The 21747-nt window shown below is 34.6% G+C and overlaps 1 protein-coding gene across 2 annotated transcripts in view; it reads right to left on the minus strand.

The window, feature by feature from the left end:
- CDH10 (cadherin 10) overlaps positions 1-21747 on the minus strand; it is a 160862-nt gene that overhangs the window by 33416 nt on the left and 105699 nt on the right. Inside the window, exons 3-5 of one of the 2 annotated variants that reach the window (XM_017344663.3) lie at positions 12280-12574; positions 10603-10722; positions 10037-10204 (exon numbers count right to left, since the gene is read on the minus strand). In XM_017344663.3, coding sequence (XP_017200152.2) covers positions 10037-10204; positions 10603-10722; positions 12280-12574 — 583 coding nt within the window. Of the gene's footprint in view, positions 1-10036; positions 10205-10602; positions 10749-12279; positions 12575-21747 lie in introns of those variants that run through there. The other variant, XM_070056897.1, reaches the window with a different exon arrangement.

The raw sequence follows: 21747 nt of genomic DNA on the forward strand, positions 1-21747 counted from the left end.
ATTCCAATTTATGATTGTTTTAAATTCATTCCTAGTTGTCAGATTGAATCACTTGCTTCTCTTTCAATATTTAGGGTGGGTAACTATTTTGTACTGGTGAGTATGTTCTTAGCTTGACTATCCATATGAGCACAAAGCCAAAATGTGTACAGGAAAGATGGAATTGCCATTTCTGTTTTGTAGTATTGTTCAAGTAAAAAGTAGTATTGCACAAATAAAAATCCTGAAACATAATATTGCAAAGAAGCCTTTCTATGAACTAAAATGCACAGTGATTTAAATGACCATATTTTCAGACTGTCATCAATAATGTCACATAACATCTGAACTGTCATTATTAAAGATTTTTAAAATTTTTTATGTATTTCTGTATATCTGATATTGAGACTGATATTCTATGGCACTGGTTCTACCAAACTTTAATCAATAGGACTTTCATTATAGAATATTAAAAGTATTGCCGGTTCAGAGGCATATAATCTAGTAGTTGACACCAAGTCCCACAGTGAATACTTGGGAGTTCTTTTCCCAATTATAGCCCCTGACTCCAGCTTCCTGTCATTGCAGACCCTCGGAGGCAGTAGTGATGGCTTAAGTAATTGGGTTTCTGCCACCTTGAGTTCCCAACTCCTGCTCTATAACTGGCTCAGTGTCAGTTGTTAGGGGTTTTTCAGAAGTGTACCACTGGATGGGAGCTATCTGTCTCTCTGCTTCTACAGAGCTTCGTACTAAAACTAGGAGTAATAGATGGTTTAATATGAGTAAGAGGCTTCCAATGAAGACACAAGGTAGGCAGATAGAAATGTGATTGGGAAGACCAGGTGTCTTCCCTAAGAATGAAAAAAGAGATACCTGAAATCAGCCAGGAGAACACCAAGGACAAACTGCTGATAGGCAGGTATTGAGCTTGGCAACAAATAGCTGCTATTTGGTTTTGTTGGGGGTGGGGAAGAGTTTCAAAGAACTATAATTTCTGTATCCTTTGTTCCCTGCCTTTGTTTCTAGTTTCATTTACTCAAGAACTTTCTACTCTTCCAAAGTTGGGGTTAAAAAAGCATCACATATATGAATCAACAAAATAATTTAACATTAGTTTAATTTTTTATTTGCTTTGTGTATAATCTTATTGTAACATCTCTATGCTGCACATTAATCTCAAACAATACTTGCTTTAAGAAAAATGACACAATTATGCATGTTTATAAACCATTCCATTGTATAATGTTTAAAAGATGCTTTTTAATGAGCTTAACAGGAAGAAATTAAAAACAAGATAAAGCTCCTTGGAGGCAACTGTAGGGTAGTTAAGGAAATTATGCAATGCTAAATGAGCATTTAGGAGAAAGCAGAGGAGAGTTGAAAGTCACACTAGAGACTGACAAACTATCAAGGCTTTGGAATTGAAGACTCTCACCAGAGGAAAGGCAGAAGCCTAAATTTGAAAGCGGTACAGACAAGATCACTAACTTAGCTTTGAGCATTTAAGTTAAATTAGAGCAAAACAAGATGCTGCACTGCTCTGCATGCAACGTGTTTTAGTTTCCTGTTTATGACATTGAGGAAGGCAACACAACATAGCCTTCAGAGAAGTCATCACTGTTTTGCAGAATCTAGGGAATCCTTTTTTGATACATTTCTTTGAAATTGTCTCCAACTTAATTGGCATATATATACATATATACACACACACATAATTACAATGTGTAGAAACATGAAAAGTACAGAATTGGGTGAAGTTAAGATAAATGTTAGTCATTCATAAATTTTTACACCGTAAATTTTAAATTAGACATTCACAAATGTTACTTTGTAACAGAAACTCAGTCTTCTTACAATGTGCTTCACCTGCAGGTGGACAAAAACTCTGTAAAAATAGCCTGCTCCTGTCTATACATATTTGCATAATTGCATTTCTTTATTTCTATATGTACATCTACTCAGGGGTAATGTTCAAGAGAGTTCCAAAGGATACCACAATATAGAGGGACTTAGAGCTCCATGAGCAAAATGTAAATACATTAATTAAGCATAAGCAACTCTACACTAAAATAACTAGAGGATTCTAAGTGGTTTTTGTGTTTATTTTTGTGTTTTTGTGTTATTTATTTTAAAGGCAGTGATACAGAGATAGAGAGAGAGGCAGAGAGATACCTTCATCTGCTGGTTCACTCCCCAAATGGTCACACTAGCCAGGTAGGTCAGGCAGAAGCCAGTAGCCAGGATCTGTATTTGGGGCTCCTACATAGGTTTAAGGACCCAAGGACTTGGGCCATCTTCTGCTGCTCTCCTAGATGCATTATCAGGGAGCTGGATCAAAAGGAGAGTAGCCGGGACCTGAATCAGCACCCACATGGGATGCCAGTGCTGCCAACAATTTAATCTGCTACATCACAGCTCCAGCCCCCAAAGTGGGCTTTTATATGACTTTCATGTACATTTCTCATACAAAACTATAATTTTATCACATATGGGAAATTGTACATTTCTCCAGGTCCTGTCATTCAATATTTATCTAAGCTGAGATCTTGCTTGTCTATATTCCCATCAAAACTATTTGGGTGTTCAGTAAGTTCAAGGAAAATGTGATAATTAAATAGCTATTATGGAAGTAGAATATTTTACACCAAAGTAAGCATATTTTGAAAAAGTGTAAGAGAGAGAAAGAGGGGAGGAGAGACAGAGAGAGAGAGAGAGAGAGAGAGAGAGGGAGAGGGAGAGAGAGAAAATCTTCCATCTACCGGTTCACTAATAGCTGAGGGTGGGCCTGGCTGGAACTGGGAGCCAAAAATTCAGTGTGGGTCTCCCAAATGGGTGTCAAGGACCCAACTATTGAAGCCACCATCTGCTGCCTCCCAGGGGGTACACTGGCAGGAAGCTGTAATTAGAAACAGAACTGAGACTCTCTGATATGAGATGTAGGTGCCCTAAAGTATGACTGCACCACTGGGCCAAACACCCATCTCTATACTTATCTTTTGATCCTATTTTCCCACAAACATTTTGGAGTATTCCCATATGGTACACAGACCTCTCTGATCTCTCTCTAGCCACGGATATTTACATCTTCCTGCAGGTGTTACAATTCAGAGTGTACAAATTGATTTGAATTCAGTCTTCAAATAAACTTTTAGGTAGAAGCTCAAAGGCATCTTTTGATCTATATTTTTATTTTTATCCCTCAACTCTTTTATCATCCTAGTTATAAGACCTTTGGATCATTCTCTTTAATATACTGCAGTCTCAAGTCTCTCATCTCCTTAGTATTGCTTCATACTGGTCAACTCTCTCCTGTGCAAGCAGTGTGCTTCTTTGCTACCAGGATAATTACATATAATGAAGCACTAAACCTAATGCTCTGAGAAAAAAAAATATCTTAGATAATATATGTAATACTGTATCTTTGGATCCAACTCTCTTCATGAGGCTAATACTGCTCATATGTCAATTCTCATCTCTCAAAATTTCTGCTTTAAACCCTGGAGTCCAACCAAGCCAAATTATACACATTTCACTTAGTGCCATATTTCTCCTTTTGTTCTCTCTGACTGAAATGTTCTTCTACAAGAACTCTTTGCTTTACCAGGAAAACTTTTGTTTACTTTAGATGTAGCTTTAAATAATCTTGCTTTTCGTGTTTGTGCCCCTCGTTGTCTGTGTGTTTATTTTTCCCTGGGCAATTCTGTCAGCCGTTCAATCCACCAGCGCCTCAACAGACAGCAACTGCTGATTTCCTTTCTGTTTCCTTTTTTATTTTAAGATCTTTATACTACATCTTTTTAAAGTCCTATGAATGTATGTGTTATTAAACTGCTTTAGTATGAAAAAAAATCTTGCTTTTCTGATCCCTTTAAATTAGAGAGTATCATTTTATGATTGGATCCATATTTGATAAATAGATCACTAATATTGTTCTATTACTCATCAATTACATCTGCATAAACTTTATGAACATAGCACATGCATGCACATATTTACACACATACATATATACAAAGAGTAAGAAAACGAGTGTGAGAGACATGAGTACAAAAGAAACTACACAGTAACAAAATTTTTGTGTATGCCTATGGGAGACACTGTCTGTATACATGATCAAAATGCAAACTGCTTGTGAGCTTATCCAGTATCATGTGTCATGTTTCTCAAAATCATTACAATTATTGTTTCATAGCATACTTCTTTATGCACAGCAGGACTTCAGTCGAGGTTAAACAAATCAACAAATGTTTTACTAACATCATTTCTTTGTATTTTCCACAATTATAGACATTGTTACAATGAGGAAAAATCCTGAAAATACTTGAGAGTACTTTCATGATCACAATAAAAATCATACTGTATTAACCAAATTGAAGAACAGTGCCTATAATATATTTTAATTTTGTTCTAGACTATAACGATGGGGAAAAGAGATGTTTCAAATTCCATTTGCTCCTTTCTCATGCTGAACCATCTTCCTTAGGACATACCTGACAGTTGTTTTAGTAGAGAAGTGCTTGATAATTTTAAAATATGCAGATCAGCCTGGGGCATACATTACCTTGGATCCCCTGTAGACAAGAGGTTGACTTTGTTTACAAAGTAAAAATCAGCACTTATTAAATCAAATCTCTCTTGTACCAGGCAGGGATTGTGGTAGTCTCCCAGCTCACACAATGAAAGTGTCTTAAGTCCCCTCACCCATATATATACATACATACATATATATATATATATATACACACACATATATATATACATATATAAATGTATCACCTATTTCCTTGAAAGTTTTTGTCTCATGCAAATTCAATTCATGCATTAACTGCCCAAGCAGCATGGAATCTAGAAAAAGGATTATTTGTATTGGATCCTTAAGTAAACCAATAAAGAACAATAAAGTTGCAGCTCTCCTGTCTTTACATGTAATGTAGAAATATTTAAAGAATTGGTGTGCCTTGCCTGAAATTGGCCCCTATAATCTGTGTGTAAGAAATCATGGAATTAAGTGAAGATGAGATATAGCAAGGAAGGTAGGGTTTTTGATGTAGCGCTTTTTTCTTGGTGCAGTGCCTTTTAGTAGCATGTACTTGAAAGCCAAGTAACTAGGTCCTCAACCTGCCTCTTATTTATTTACAGCTGTACTGCCATGATCAAGTGACTTAAGTTGACATGCTTCAGGGTTTTCTTATCTAATAAAGATATCTACCTCATAGAGATATTGTGAAGATTAAATTAATATCTGTGCTATATTTTACAATGTTTGGCACATACTAGAACAGACCATAACTGTTATTTTCAAACTGTTGCTCTATTTATTTTGGGCCACCAGATAATTCATGTTTGAGTAATTTAGTGGGATAAATTCAGTAATTAATTAAGTACAGTCAGATAAAACAAACAAGCTTGGAGAGGTATGAAAACCCTATTTGGAGCTGTGATTTCAGAGTTGTTTACTGTTGCTTCTAAAATGACTATAGTTGTACATAATCTTTAGAAGAAATTGATGGAAAATATAAAGATGTAGCTTTGAAATACTCAAGAAATAAAAGCCTTATTTTGTCTGTCTTATTATGTTTATGCTGTCTGATTATGTTTAACACCCAAATGCCTTCTTTTACCAATAATGTATCTTAATAAAAATGTTGTTATAAACAAGAAATTTTGTGTTAATTTTCAGAACTATTGAACAGAATATTGAAGAACTGATTTTTGTTACTTTTCTCACTAATTCTTGGAGAAAATATAGCAGAAAGCAATGAATTCATAATTTCGAATGACTTGGGATATATCCAGATGCTTCTAAGAAATACTATATCAAGGGGGCCGGTGCTGTGGCGTACTATGTTAATCCTCTGCCTGTGGCGCCGGCATCCCATTTGGGTGCCGGGTTCTAGTCCTGATTGCTCCTCTTCCAGTCCAGCTCTCTGCTGTGGCCCGGGAGGGCAGTGGAGGATGGCCCAAGTGCTTGGACCCCTGCACCTGCATCGGAGACCAGGAGGAAGCACCTGGCTCCTGGCTTCGGATTGATGTAGCTCTGGCCGTTGCGGCCATTTGGGGCATGAACCAATGGAAGGAAGGCCTTTCTCTCTGTCTCTCTTTCTCACTATCTGTAACTATACTTGTCAAATAAATAAATAAAAACCTTCAATAAAAAGAAATACTATTATCAACTTTTCATTACTTTGATATTATCTCTCTATATGATATCTGACATACAAAGGAGAAAGCCACCCCATCAGACAATGATCTTGTGTTGGCAGCTCACCTTTTTCCATTCATTCTCTGCTAAGCTGACATTTCATAAATGTATATATGTTTGGCCTCTGAATTTCACTTGTCAACCTAAACTTGTGTGCAAAACCATCTGGGAGTCAGGGCTAAGTATACTAGAGTATGCTTCTATGGAAGCTCTGTTTCCTGGGTGCCCATACCCATGGCTAAGTAGAATGTTTGTCTCTATGATAGGATGTCTGGGGAATCACCTGCTTGCATGTAAAGGACACCCTTAGCCAAATATGTTTCAACAAATGAATATATGATTTCACTCAAGCTATTATTCACATAATATATCTAATAAATAAAGGGCAACCCATCTGTGGATCAGGATATTCGGCCTAAGCTTCTAAGATGCTAGGTTCCCTTTTTTTATCCTGAGGCCTAGGACTGTCCTACCCCATGGATCTCTTTCAAGAATTACAGGCAAGTCCTAGGCTGAACTAGTTGTATAGGAACTTGACTACCTGCTTAACTGATTTTGCAAACATCTTATCCAGATCTGAACTCTCTTTCTGTATCTTTTTCTCCTGCCTCTGCCTTGAATAGATTTGAGCGTCTTATCACATATTTGTCCTCTGTAGCAGTAAGGATGCTGGAACTGGCCTGGGTTCTGAAGATTAGACATCCCTAAATCACTGTCTTGGAACCAGGTGAGAATCAATACGGTAGCACATCCTTAGGAAAGCTTTTCATGAAAAAGGTCATTGGAAAAAGAATCCTATTGTTTCTCTTAGTTTTGCAAAGACCTACAATGATCAGCTGACAGTCATTTAATCTTTTCCTAGACCTTTTCTATGAAGTCTGTTTTATTTTTAAGGTTTTAAGGAAAAGAAAGAAGGAAGTGAGGTGAATGAGACTAAAATAAATATTCAAGCAGATAAATGGAATGTGTGAAAGTATTATGTATCTCTAACACCAACATGGTGAAATGTAATTGTGATTGTTGCCTGACTTGCTAAAACAGGATGATTTGCTTTAGATTCTTCATTCTTAGCTTTTTATCTTTCAAAGCTCATTCTTAGAGAAATGTGTTTTTTGAAATGAATTTATAATTTCATCTGAATTATTCTTCTCATAACATATGTAAGTTTTTTAAACCTAGACACTACTGACATATTGGCCCAGATAATTCTTTGTCATTTCCATCATGAGGAAGCTTAGCAGTATCCCTACCTTCCATCTATTAGCTGCCAGTAATACTCACCAGTTAAGGTGACTGAAAATGTTTTAAGACATTGCTATATACTGACTAGTAGGGGAGTAAACTGCCAGAGAATAATTTTTCCCAATAAATAAATTATTATTTATAATAATTATTAAAATAATATGGTTAACACATATATCTGAATAAATAAATAACTACACAACAGTTTGCACTGCCCTTGTCCTCTCCAAATGAAGGGTTTTGATGAAGCATATTAAAAATATTGAATATGGGTTAGTCACCATTAAAAAAAGATTAAATTCTAACCCTATTTTGTAATATTTTTTAATTATAGAGCATCACCAGCACAAATCAATATTACTAACACATAAATACACTAAGTGCCAAGCATTGGGTCAATGCTTCACAGACCTTGACTAATTTTTTACTTACATCACTCCGTGAGGTAGACATTGTGCCATCCAGCACTCACTGTTGACATTGATGAATAAGAATGCAGTTTAATTAACTAATGCCAGAAAGTCGCTAAGCAAATATCATCACAGTTGTCCAATATGGCAGCCGTTAGACAAGCCACTAACCTCATATGAGCAAGGATGGGAAATGTAGTATGAATTGAGATTTGATATAACTCAAAAATATAATGTGAATATAATAAAGAAGGAACAAAGAACATTGTATGCTGATGATGTATATAAAGGTAGTATTATGTTAAAGAAAAATATATAATAAATGTCTCCTGTATCTATAACTTTTTGAATACAGCTAAGAGAAAATTTTAAATTACATATGTGACATACATTTCTGGGTTTTGTGATATATTTACATTGGGTAGCACTGGTTTGTTTTCCATGTTCACAGTGACCCTCTTTTCTTACTCTGTATATTAGTTATAAAAATAAGGAGGAGGAGAAGGAGGAGGAGGAGGAGAGGGTGGAAGAGGAAAAGGAGGAAGAAGAGAAGGAAAAGGAGAGGAAGAGATCTATATAGACTACTAGTGAGGTTTCCATTATTTGTCCTATGTGAAAAACTTCATAAACTGCAGAACTCTCTCTAAACCTTGGTTATGTAATTAAATGATATTAGAAATTAAAAACTAGTTCCCTGGATATTAGATGACTTACATTATCAAGTAATAGTCTAATTTCCTTGACTGTGTTTCCACTAGTCAGATATGGTTGCAAATATTCACAACAGAAGATATAATTTAGAAAACAAAAATATCTAAGTTATGTTTTCATCCATAATTTAAAAAATAATGAGACAAGAAGCCCTAAAGTTCTTCTACATATATTATTCTGTACATTTGGAGTTGGCGACAGGTGACTTCCCACCTCTACTATGATAAGATTGACTTTAGCATCTTTAACCTTTGCTTTCCCATTTGAAGAGTGTAGATCATAATGCTGACATAAATGAGTAGTTATGATGAAATAAGAATAAAAATAGAAGTTTATTCATTTTTATCAGTACCATTATTATTACTACAACTTTTATCATGCCAGAGTTCATGCATATGCCCAACAGTTGTCAGTCACAAAAAGGAAAGAAGATGTTTATTGAATGAATAAGAGTCACAGTAAATGAAAAAATAATAAAAGGAATTTTAACTGGCATAATTGTCTTTAGAATGTCCAATTCCCCGTTCTATTAGAATACATTCACTTGCTTATGGAATGCTCATTTGTAAATGTACAACATTTTAGACACACATGTATATTCCTGAAAATTAAAAATATAATCACAAAACTACTGTCTTTTTATTTTAATACTTTATCAGGAAGACATTTAAGTCTATAAACAAAAAAGTAAAATTGAGGAATCTAAACTTTAATATTTATCAAATTCTGAAAACTAAGGACATAGCAGTATTTATTTTTTAGGCAACATTCCTGATATCATGAAATTCTATCCCATAGGACCTTTTAGAATAGAATGAAATTTGATGAGTCTTGATGTATCTGCTCAGGGGCAATACCACCCGCTCCAACAGGCAACTAGACACGTAGTCTATCAAATGTGTCAAAGAAAGGAAAATAAATGCATTCTTTCCATGGTCAGAAGATAATGATGCTTAACATATTTTAAACCTATTTCAAGAATGAAAGGTTAGATCAACAATATAAGTATTTTCTTGTGGCTGCCATTCCACACAGAATGATAATCAATGGAGATCTGATTAGTTTGAAAGCTTCATTTGTACTTTCTTCTCTGGCAGAGTCCTTAATGTTTATCAAATTTTATTTTTAATGGAAAATTTTACTCTCAGTTTAGGCTCCTTTTTACTAAACTCTAAGTATAGACAAACAAATTTATTGTAAATTTTGAATCGTGTTTTCCAATAAAAGAATATTTTCTTTTGCTCACTGAAGAAATAGTTTTTATATATTAGATTTAGGAAAGGGTTTGGGAATAGCAGATCTTTCTACGTTTTCATGAGACATGGCTGGAATGTTTAATTTTATCTTTTAATAACAGTATATACATGCTCATTCATTTGCATAAGACATTTTAATATGTTCTAAATAAAATGATTAATCACTGACTTCTCTTTACATTTATTTTTAATTCTAAATCTGTTGACCTGCCCAATGACCATTAATAGGATCTTACTCTGCGGGAAGCGAGGAGGGTTGTCATTGACATCAGTCAGTGTGATGTTCACTGTGGTGGTCCCCGATAAGCCTCCCATCTGGCCGCCCATGTCCTTGGCCTGGATGACCACCTGGTATTGCTCCCTGTTTTCTCTGTTCATGTTTGGTAAAGCAGTCCTGATGATACCTTTGAAAAAATACAAGCACATTTGTTATGTTCACTAAATTCTCAATTACTTGATCAAGAAGCTTACAAATAGTTTTCTTAAAGTAGTAATATTTACAATTAATTTTCATCTAAAATTGTAAAGTGATTACATGATTACACTTGATAATTTATATATTATTTTTCTATCTTCAAGTAACCCCATATATTCAGTAGGGTGACCTAAATCCATACATAAAAACATCAAAGCAGTTATATTAGCTCATTCCATTTAATGTTGAGTTCTAACATCTTCAAGCGTGGCATCATCATTCTTCATGAGTGCTAATGTTAAGGTTTTGTTCTCCTTCTCCCATCTATCCAATTCTAAAGGTCATAACAATGATTAAATTAACAAATGCTGATTCATTATTCCTGACCTGTTTCAGGCTCCACAGAGAAATAGGGCTGCCCTTGAAGTATGCTGTAAATTACTCTGGCGCTGTTCCCATATGAAGGGTCATCGGCATCTGTAGCTGTGACTTGCACCACAGAAGTACCTGAAGTATCCAAATTCAGCTTAGTTCTGCACAGTACCAGAAGGAGGAGCAAAAGCACTGGTTTTCATTGAAGACTACAATGATTTTTGGCTTTAATAATGACCTCTTAAAGAAACTGCTGTATATTATTCTGATGAAAATCATACATATAAATGATTATTTTTATAATATTGTTATAAGTAAATTTTTGAATGCAAATATTTGGCCAACAGTGTATTTTTATGCATGCAATAGGTAATGCTATCATAACATAATATCAGAATACAATAAATGCAGTACGCTTGTTAATGCTCATCTTTGATGTTTAAATTCATTTTCACAAAGTAGATTTGTTTAACGAAAAGGGCATATCTAGGAGTAAGTATATCTTCTCTTCCCCTCACCACTAAATAACACTAAAAATAATTAACATCTGTTCTAAAATACAATTTTATGAATAGATAGATTCTAAACTTAGAAATAATCCAAGATGATCCCAAGTTCCAGGAACTATGAAAATCTTTTTAATAAGTTCATTATATTTAAAAGGGCTTTATATGTAAGGTGACTGCCAAAAGTCCTTGGGATTTACTGAAGTAAATATCAAATAACAATTTCAGAAAAATGCTTAAGAAACATGGTCTGAGAAGTTGCTATTATATAACGCTAGAGCCACTTCATCAGTTTAAACAACTACACACAAATCTGAGAAGTGTTAATTCTACCTCATGCAAATATACATGTCGAAAAATGCTCATCTTTTTCCTATGCTCATAATTCCCTGCCATTATCTCTTTAATAGTAAGAAAAATTTTAAGTAGTTTTAACTTTCTTTGTCTATAAATACACCTTTATTTACATTGAACAAGAAACCCCATTTTATTAAGTGTATGAGGATACTTTAAAGTTTGGGGAAAAATTGAACTATAAGATAACTTCATTTTGGTGCAAAAGAATTCTGAAATCCATGCATGCTTTTTCCTAATACACATTTCCCATGAATTTTCAGAAAACCCCTAGCATAGTTCTCCTTTTTCATTCCACCTGTTCTATAGCTTCTGAAACTGTTTACTTCTATACAGCTTATGATTAACTGTGGGTTTTAAGCTGGTTTATTTTAATAGGAGATTTAAATTTGTAGATTTTTGTATATAAAGATGTACTAATGAAAGTTTCTTAACATTGAATAAACATTCAGTAATATAAAAATAAAAATTCACTCTATTATATCTATGATAGTCTAAATGTAGTTATCATGTATTTGGTATCAAATTTTACTCTTATCCAAATCCATGTAACAAAATTTTTATGTTCATACATTTTCTACTGAAGTTCTATGATATTTTCTTAATTTTTGAAGAAAGTATCTATATATACGTATCATAAGATTTATAAATCCATAAGAATTGTAAAATGAAATAATCTTTTTTTCTAACTCATTTTTTCCTAAGTGAAAAAAAAAGTACACTTAGAAGTGAATCAATGTTAATTTCAATTAACTGATCCTAATATTGTAAGAATTCTTGATAATTACTGTTCATGCTTTGAAACCATCATAAAAGATGTCAATGAACTTACCAACAACGGACATTTCAGGAACACTAGCTGTATAAATTTCTTCTGGAAATGTTGGCTCATTGTCATTGATATCATGGATTTTGATCACAAACTCAGATTCCGGTTCTACTGGTCTCAACGTTCTTCTGTTAATAGCTTGTGCACGTAGAGTATAGAAGGCCTTTTCCTCCCTATCAATTCTTCGTGTGGCATGAATATCACCTGTTTTTTCATCAATAATAAATAGAGTACCAGCTCCATCTCCAGATAAAATATATTTGAGTGATCCATCTCCTTTATCTTGGTCTGAATGGAGCTGGGGGGAATAAAAGAATATATAGCCGTGATATTGTCTAAAGACACACAATGCCGAAGGAATTAAAAAAAAAAAAAAAAAAGATCTGTCAAACCCCATCACTGACTGAATAATGGAGTCAGTTATCTTGGTTCTTGAAATGTGAGTGGAATAAATTTGAACACACTAATTTTTAACACTTTAAACACTAGGAAGCCTTTTGCATATTAGTGCGATTTTTATTTTAAATAGACAAAGTATTGAAAATAAACTAATCTCTCTTCTTTGTTTTGCTTGTAAATAACCATTGTTGAGGGCAAATATCCTCGTAAAGACATTTCCTATGCTGGTGTAAATACTGATGGCTCATATCTTTCTGGGTATAGAAAATTATTTTACTTTTGGGAAAGTCATATCCTATAAGCCTAGTTTTAGCTCTTGTGTTTCACGGAATAATTAGTGGCATCTTAAGCAAAGCTATGTGTGACATACTTCCTACTTTAAGAACACCATACCCCATTTTTTGTTTCTTAAAAATTATCAAAACAAGTATTTTATTGAGGAACTCAGCAGGGGTATAGATAGATGTCTATAAAACACATGCCTCTATGTTTTAAAGTTGCAAATAAAGTTAGTAAACTATAAAATATGTTATAGCCACCAATCAAATACATCATAAAAACTTCAAAAGACAAGCTCTGTGTAGGAGCAAAGCAGCACAGGACAAGCCAACTTCTTGGTCTCCTGAATATACCTTTAACACAACCACACTAAATCTTTCAAAATGCACATTCCATCTCAGTGCAAATGATAGCCAAGAAGCCCAAGTGCTGTAAGTGAATCCCATGTATATTATTTTTCAACAGGTGCCCAAGAGGTTAGACTGCTGGCTTATGGGTGTATATAGCAGTGATTTTGATCTTTATGTCACCGAACTAGAGAAGAGACTCTCCTAAGACTTAGAAAGAATCTCAAGGATCTCTGATCAGAGAGTAATGAATAGATTCCAAGTACAATGAGGATATTCTGGAAATAAATAAGTGGCACTAGATAGACATACCCACCATCTCCCATGAGCTTCTTATCCTGAAGGAAGGGGTTGACCATGTAGAAACAGAGCTTGGCTTTGAAAAACCCCCAAGATTATAAATTCTTCTTTGGTTAATCCACCTAATCAACATGCATTTTTATATGCTAGGATCATAGTTTTATTATTTGTAATATAAAAATGTACTTTGGGGGCTGGTATTGGAGGGCAGAAGTTAAACCACCATTTGTAATTAAGTTCCAGCTGCTTCACTTCTAATACAGCTCTCTCAGAATGCACCTTGGAAAACAGCAGAAGATGGCCTAAGTGCTTGGGCCCCTGTACCAGCATAGGAGATTCTGATGGAGTAATAGACTCCTGGCTTCTGTATGGCCCAGCCCCTGCTTTTGCAGCCATGTTGGGAGTAAACCAGTTGGAAGATCTCTCTCTCTCTCTATCTCCAACTCTGCAACTCTGCCTTTCAAATAAATTAAAATATTTAAAATAATACAATTTTTAGATTTCATTATTTATTGAATGAGAAATATTTAGTATCCTGTAGGTTTTAAACTTCTATGAAGCATTTCTTATACCTGAAACATCATCACAGTCATGTATTATTTATTTAATTTTAATTTGATTTTGCAATTCTTTGCTTAAATTTTTATTTAGGTAGCTTATTTGAAAGGCAGAGAAACAGAGCAATAGAGACAGACAAAAGATATTCCAGTAGGGCCTAGCTATAGCCAGAACACAATCCATGGGAATGCTAGGAATTCAACCACCTGCTGCCTGCCAGGTAGCACTTTAGCAAACAACTGGAATGTGGAGTGAAACCAAAACTCAGACCCATGTACTTTATATGGAATGAGCACATCCCAAGTATTATCTTAAATACTGTAACAAATACTCATCCCTATATTTAAATATTCATGTAAAATATATATCCAAATCAGAATAGACACATTGAAATGTAGCCTAGAGAATTAAAAATAGGAGACAATATACTCCAATTATGTGAAACATCACATCTAAATAGCTTCTGTTTGTGTTCTTTAGATTACCTACATCAACACATTTTCATCTAATTAAGTGTAAGAATATCAAGCTAATTACTTCCTATTTAAAGGAGAATTTTATTTCTTTAATTGAAAGATTCTTTTTTATGGAAACATATGTCAATGAAGTTAACTGAAAATATTTTATATAGACATTAAAGTATTTAAAATAAATATATTTATATGTTTATAATATGTTGTGTTACAGATTATCTTTGGTTCTAAAAAGCAGCCTGCTTTTGGATTAGTGGTTTGTAATAAACATTTAGCCATCAACTCTGGATAAAACTATTTTCTGGATAAATAACTCATTATTGGAGGTATAAGTGATAAAGAAAATCCCAAATGGAAATATAGTTTGAGAAAAAGATAAAGAATTCAAATAAGAAACAATTTTACTGTATTTTTAGCTATTCAAAAACAGTAAAGTAAGGGTAAGAAACTCAGGAAGTATCTGCCTTTATGTGAAAAGCCCTCAGAAGTAACATATGACTGTGTTGTCCAGGGAACCATTCTCAAAAAGTCACAAGACTGATGCTTTGTAGTAATTGAAAATGCTGCAGTTGCCTGGAAACTTTCCAATTATATGCAAGTACAACACAGTGGCAATTTTCTAAGTAGCAGATCTAAGTATTATATATTTATTATTCTGTCAGGGAATCAAAATAATTCAAGAAAAGATTATTGATTTTATCAATCATTTGTTTAGATAATTTTGTGGTTTGTAGAGACAGCTATAATGTTTACTGTCTACTCGTTCAATAGATTTAATTGAGAAATATTTGTTTACTCTCACAAGAGTCAGGTATTTCCAATAGTAAATCAACAATTTCATTCTAATTACGTGGAACAGAAACAGTATGCATAGAAGTCATAAGACAGTCCCTATACTAACCCAGAGCCATGACTGAGGGTTTCTAAAGCATCAGTATCCAACCTGGCAGATAAAGAATGCATAAAGTTTTGAACCCAGATAATTTTGATATTTTATGAATTTCACATCTTAGAACAAACACATAAAATAGATTTGGGGTAGAGAAAGATCTAAGGCAAGATCATTAAAACCAGCTACCATTTCTAATCAGTTAGAAAGTTTAAAAGAAACGTTGCTTGGATGGTGAGATTTTAATTTTTATAAAGCTCAGATTTTAGAATATAAATCACAGCAGGATTTTACCTTCACTTATACTGCAGAGAGTGAAAATGAAGTTTTGTAATTGGACCACATACTGTGGGAATTTCTGTTGGCTCAGAAAATTGAACATGGTCATATGAAATTAGAAACAAGGGTAGCAAGTTAGATATACTGTGGTTTTGAGAATCAGAAAATGAAAGGATTTCTACTTTTCCTAATAGGCATATAATTAAAAGAAAAAAATTGCATCTATGAATTTCTAAGTTTTGCTCTTAAGAAGCCAGAGTTATCAGATATCTTTCTTGAACTACAGCTTACATTAATGGCCTTTGAAATTGCTCTTTTCTTACTGAGGGAATGAACTGAACAGCAACATTAGAAAAAAGAGCAAAAATTACCATACTGGGGTCATGACATTAGCCTGCATTTAATGAAAGATTATCTTAAAACATATTTGAAAAAAATTGAAAATTAAGGAAGTACATGAAATGTTCATTATAGTGGGTGTGGCAGAAATACCAATATTCTAGATCTCCTGAGATGGAGAATTGTTTCATCTAGAGCTGAATAATAACATATAAATTGATGCTGATGATTTCGTAACAGGTTTAGAAAGAGACTAATGGACAACATTCTTTAAATATAATCTACTGTCTAGGTTACTCTGCTTCTTTTTAAAGTTTCTTTTATTTTATTTGAAAGGCAAAAAAACAGGGACTATGAGAGAGAGAGAGAGAGAGAGAGAGAAAGGCGCACTGAAAGCTCTCCTATCTTGAGGCTCACTCCACAAATGTCCAGCGTAGCCACCACCACTGGGCTAGGCAGAAGCTCAGAGCCATCAGTTCAGTCCAGGTCTCTACACTGCTGGAAGGGACCTCACTATTTGAGCTATCTATCACCAAGGTGTGTATTAGCAGAAAGCGGGATTGGAATCAGTTGTGGGAGGAGGTTGTGGGGGTTGAGACAGGACTCAAACCCAGGTATTCTGATATAAGATGTAGAAACCCAGTTTGTTTGTTTTTTTTTTTTTTTTAGTTTTTCTGTCCCTATTTATTTACTTATTTATTTTTATAACTTTTATTTATACAAAGTGAACAAATTTAATGTATTTCATATATACAGATTTAGAAGCATAGTGATAGTGCCTACTGTATTCTCCTTCCTGCCCACTCTCCCACCTTCACTCCAACTTCCTTTCTTATTCATTGTTTTAATTTTTATAATGACATACTGTCAGTTTATTTTGAAATCATAAGGCCAGTGTCTAAAGAGGTGGAAAAACTCGCATTTAATGTTTTTGTTTATTATTTTAATCATCTCTTTTCTGTTGTATTTTCTCCTTTTGGCCTGGTATTATCTCCTTTCCTAATTCTTTATTTGTGTGATGCAATTTTATTTTCCATTTCTACTCATTTACTAGGTAATGATCAGAGGAGTCATTTTTTTTTAAAGATTTATTTATTTATTTGACAGGAGGTAGAGTTACAGTGAGAGGGAGAGACAAAGACAAAGGTCTTCTATCCACTGATTCACTCCCCAGATGGCCGCAAGGCCAGAGCTGTGCTAATGCAAAGCCAGAAGCCAGGAGCTTCTTCTGGGTTTCCGATGTGAGGACAGAGGGCCAAGCACTTGGGCCATCTTTTACTGTTTCCCCTAGCCATAGCAGAGAGCTGGATTGGAAGTGGAGCAGCCGGTACTCAAAATCCATACGGGATGCCGGCACTGTAGGTGGTGGATTTACCCATTGTAACACAGCACTGGCCCCAGGAGTCAGTTCTTACAACTGTAGCCTCTTATTAAGCCTTCTTTTTAAAAATTTGTGTATAAGATAACAGTATTTGGATTTAGTAAACATTTAATTGAATAAAACCAGCAATTTGTATCACAGGTCATGTACCAAAAATCTTAAAACATTGACTTTGAAAAAATACTTTTATATTGATTTGTCTTGTGCTATTTTGCTATGTGAGGCATTAGGTTTCCTTTAAACATAGGAAAAATATTAAATTCTTGTGGCTTTAGTTCCTCAGTAACACCTGTTCTCCGGTGTGAAACATTTGTGCCACAAATCTTTAAGAAGAATTTTATGTTAATACTGACCTTTTCCTTCCTTGAGAAAAGCCTATTAAAAATTCACAACCTTCTGTGTTCCTTGTAAACTCACAAGCAGATAAAGGACATGGCAAGATACATGACAACTAATGAAAATTGAACAACTGGTACTGCACATTTAAAAGTCATTTTCCTATTGTCTAACTTTTTATTCAAATATGTTTAATTATAAATCATTACTATATTTTCTTATATTGAATAGCTTTAATACTCAATACTAAACAATCCATTGAATTTAAAGCAATACTTTATCCATGAATCATTTAATGAGTGCCTGGGAATTTCAAGTATGCCTAGTTGCCAATAATTTTATAACATATAATTTTTTTTTGCCAAGCAGTCATCTTCAGGTGTTTGTGTAAAATGGAGTTTATAAGATAACAGGAATTTTGTGACCTATCTAGTTTAAGACCACCTTCTTTTTAATAGGAAGAAATTTAGATTACATATCATCCATCTAATGAAAGTTAAATAAGGGTTACGCTTCAGCATTGTACTGAGTTTGTGGAAGTTTTTGTGGGCTGGGGCTGCTATAGAATGATACTGCAGATGGGAGTCTTACAATCAGCACGTGTTTATTTCTCCTGGTTCTGGGAGCTGGGAAAGCCTGAGACCAAGGTGCCCACAGATCTGGTATCTGGTGAGGACCAGCTTTCGGATTCATAGAGGGTTCCTTCATTTGGCAGCACAGGCAAGGAATCTCCCCCGGGGCTTCTCTGACAAGAGCACAGTTCCCATCTGTGGTGGCTCCACATTCAAATTTGCACCACCTAAAACCGTTACCATGGGGATTAGGATTTCATTGTATGAATTTTGTACAGAGAACATTACACTGCAGCAAATTCTTATTTCACATGATCACTTCATTTTTCTTTTCCAGTTACATTGAATGAAGAAATATTCTAAGAAGCAATCAAAGTTTGTCCATTCAAAGTGCAGAGAGTTTAAGTAATTTGCTACCAAAAGGAAAACAAATATAAAAGATTTTTCTTTATATTTTTACCTCTCGCTAGAAGAAAATATGAAGAACAACTTAAAAAGTGTAAAATTATATCCATCCATATTGCCAGTACAAAATTAAGATTCAGAAGAACTAATATTGCTTATATTTTTAGATAATTTTCCTCATTCAAATTCTTGATACCATTTTATATTAATAATTATTGATATCTAGCTGCATTCTAAAATTGGGAAATCATAGTGGGGAAAATCTGAACTACATTTCAAGAATTATATTAAAGTTTGCATTGATAGAATAATTTCATGAATGATAAATTTTGAGAAATGAATCACAGAAACCAAAGCATACAGAGTTTTAACAATTTCTGTTTCGTTTTTCATGTGCATCAATCTAAAATTATCAGAAATTGAAGAGGTTTTCTAATGTACCATGATAATTTTATGCCTGATTTTCTATCAAACAGCCAACATATTTTATAATTATTTAGAAAAATCCAGAATGTGGCAAATATGCTGTTCTCTTCTGTTGGCATCAACATTAGCATGCTGCTCTAATTGCTCCAGTGAGTAATATGATATCAATTGAAAAATAAATCACTAAATCAAATAACTAAATTTGCATCCAATAAAAATACTGGTGAAGACTGCCCAGCAACAGAAAGCAGCTGAAAGCTTGTTAAGACCAGCAAAAACAATCTGGTCAGAAATAAATAAGCAGCTACTCATTTGGTGGGAACTGGAAAGCAAAAAAAGCAAGAATGCTGGGAAAATGAATTGGAGCATGGGAAGTGTGCAGGGTAAGATTATGAAGAATTCTCCAAGTATATTTTTCTTCACCAAGACATAAAACACATAGCAATGCATCTACCATTTTTTTTTTAAATCTCAGTGGAAAAATTCTTTCAAAAATAGAAATGAAGAGAACTAAAATGCCAATATAATGGATTATATAAACAATTATAATTAGCTTAAAATATACCATACATATGATTAAGATGAATATGCACTTTTTTAATTATTCCCTTCTGGGACCAGACACAAGAACAGATGATTTAAACGATGAATGGGGGGGCCGGTGCTGTAGTGCAGCTGATTAAAGCCCTGGCCTGAAGTGCTGGCATCCCATATAGGCACCAGTTCTAGTCCCTGCTGCTCCTCTTCCAATCCAGCTCTCTGCTATGGCCTGGGAAAGAAGATGGTCCAAGTCCTTGGGCCCCTGCATCCATGTGGGAGACCCAGAAGACACGCCTGGCTCCTGGCTTCAGATGGGTACAGCTCTGGCCATGGCAGCCATCTGGGAAGTGAACCAGTGGATGGAAGACCTCTCTCTCTGTCTCTAACTCTCTCTGTAACTCTTTCAAATAAATAAAATAAATTTTAAAATAAATGAATACATAAATAAGTGATGAATGGAGAGTCATGTCTGCACAGTTAAGTGCTTAGATAGATAGATAGATAGGTAGTGATTTGTTTTCCATATTTGTCAGGGTTCTTTCCTAGAGGGCTCTTCCAAGAGAAAATATTTCATTGGGTCTAGACTGAATATCTAGTGATTCTTGTTCCCATCTGATCTAAGAGCACAAGTACTAGAAGCTGGCCTTGAGTAAATGGTGTGCCCTACATAGTAAGTCCAGTCTGGGATGATACTGCAGCTTTAGAAGCTCTCTTAGAAATCACTAAGAATTACTGGAATTGGCATGTGACACAAGGTAAACTAACCACTTTGGAGGCCCACATCCCATATGAGAATGCTTCCTTCAAGTTCTGGTTATTCCACTTCGGACCCAGCTCCCTGCTAATTGGCACCTTTAGAGACGGCAGATAATGGCTCAAGCACTCGGGTCCTTGCCACCCATGTGGGAGACCCAGATTGAGTTCTGAGATCCTGATTTTGGCTAGTTCTGGGCTCCTGGCCCAACCCTAACTATTATGGGCATTTGGGAAGGGAAGGGAATCAGTAGATAAAGGATCTCTCCGTGTATCTCTTTCTCTGTTTCTCTATGCCATTCCAATACAATGAAAAATAGAAAAAAAATTTTAAAAAATTATTCAACACCCTACAAAAGCTCAAACTTCTTAGCAGAAAGGACTATAAAATTCTAGAAAGTACCTCCTAAAAAACACTAGTAACCCATATTTTGAAATATCTCAAGTTTGGATATATTTATTTGCTAATACTACAAGTATACCAAAATTACTTTGAATGGATATACTTAATTTATTCAAAGACATACTTTTACAGACTTATCTGCTTCAAAGTCCAGCAATTTCAAAACTATTCTAGGGGAAATTGCAAGATCTTTAATGGTATGTAAAATATGCAACAGACTTTTTTTTCTAATGTGTTATATTATTCATTTTAAAGAAAGTTATTTGGGACAAGAGAAGGAAGGTCAACAGTCTTTAGATGCTAGTATCTTCCTTCCTATAATCTTGGAAATCTTGGAGTTATGCAAAATATTCCCAGTGACCTGAAAATCACAATGAATATTTTGATAACTTGTTTTCCCTACAATTAATGATGTCTTCCAGAGCATCCTGGACTCACAGTATAAGTGAAGAGGAGATAGAGAAGAAAGAGAGAGGGAGAGGGAGAGGGAGAGGGAGAAGGAGGGAGCTAGAAGGAGGAGGAGGGAGAGAAAAAGAGAGAGAAACAGACATATCAAGGAAGTGGCTCCTGTTAATAATGGGACTGGCACCCTAAAATCTATTGGGAAAGTCTTAAAATTGACACTGCAACCTTGAGTCAGAAATTCACAGGACAGGACAGCGTGTTGAAAGTTCAGTTAAGATTTCTATATGGAGGTGTTGAGGTAGAACAGTTTTTCTTCTTTGGCAAGTTTCAATCCTTAATCCCAAGGCCTTCACTGCTTGGAAGAAGCCCACCCACATCATGGAGGAT

This window comes from Oryctolagus cuniculus, chromosome 14, assembly GCF_964237555.1.
Source record: "Oryctolagus cuniculus chromosome 14, mOryCun1.1, whole genome shotgun sequence".
NCBI lineage: Eukaryota > Metazoa > Chordata > Mammalia > Lagomorpha > Leporidae > Oryctolagus > Oryctolagus cuniculus.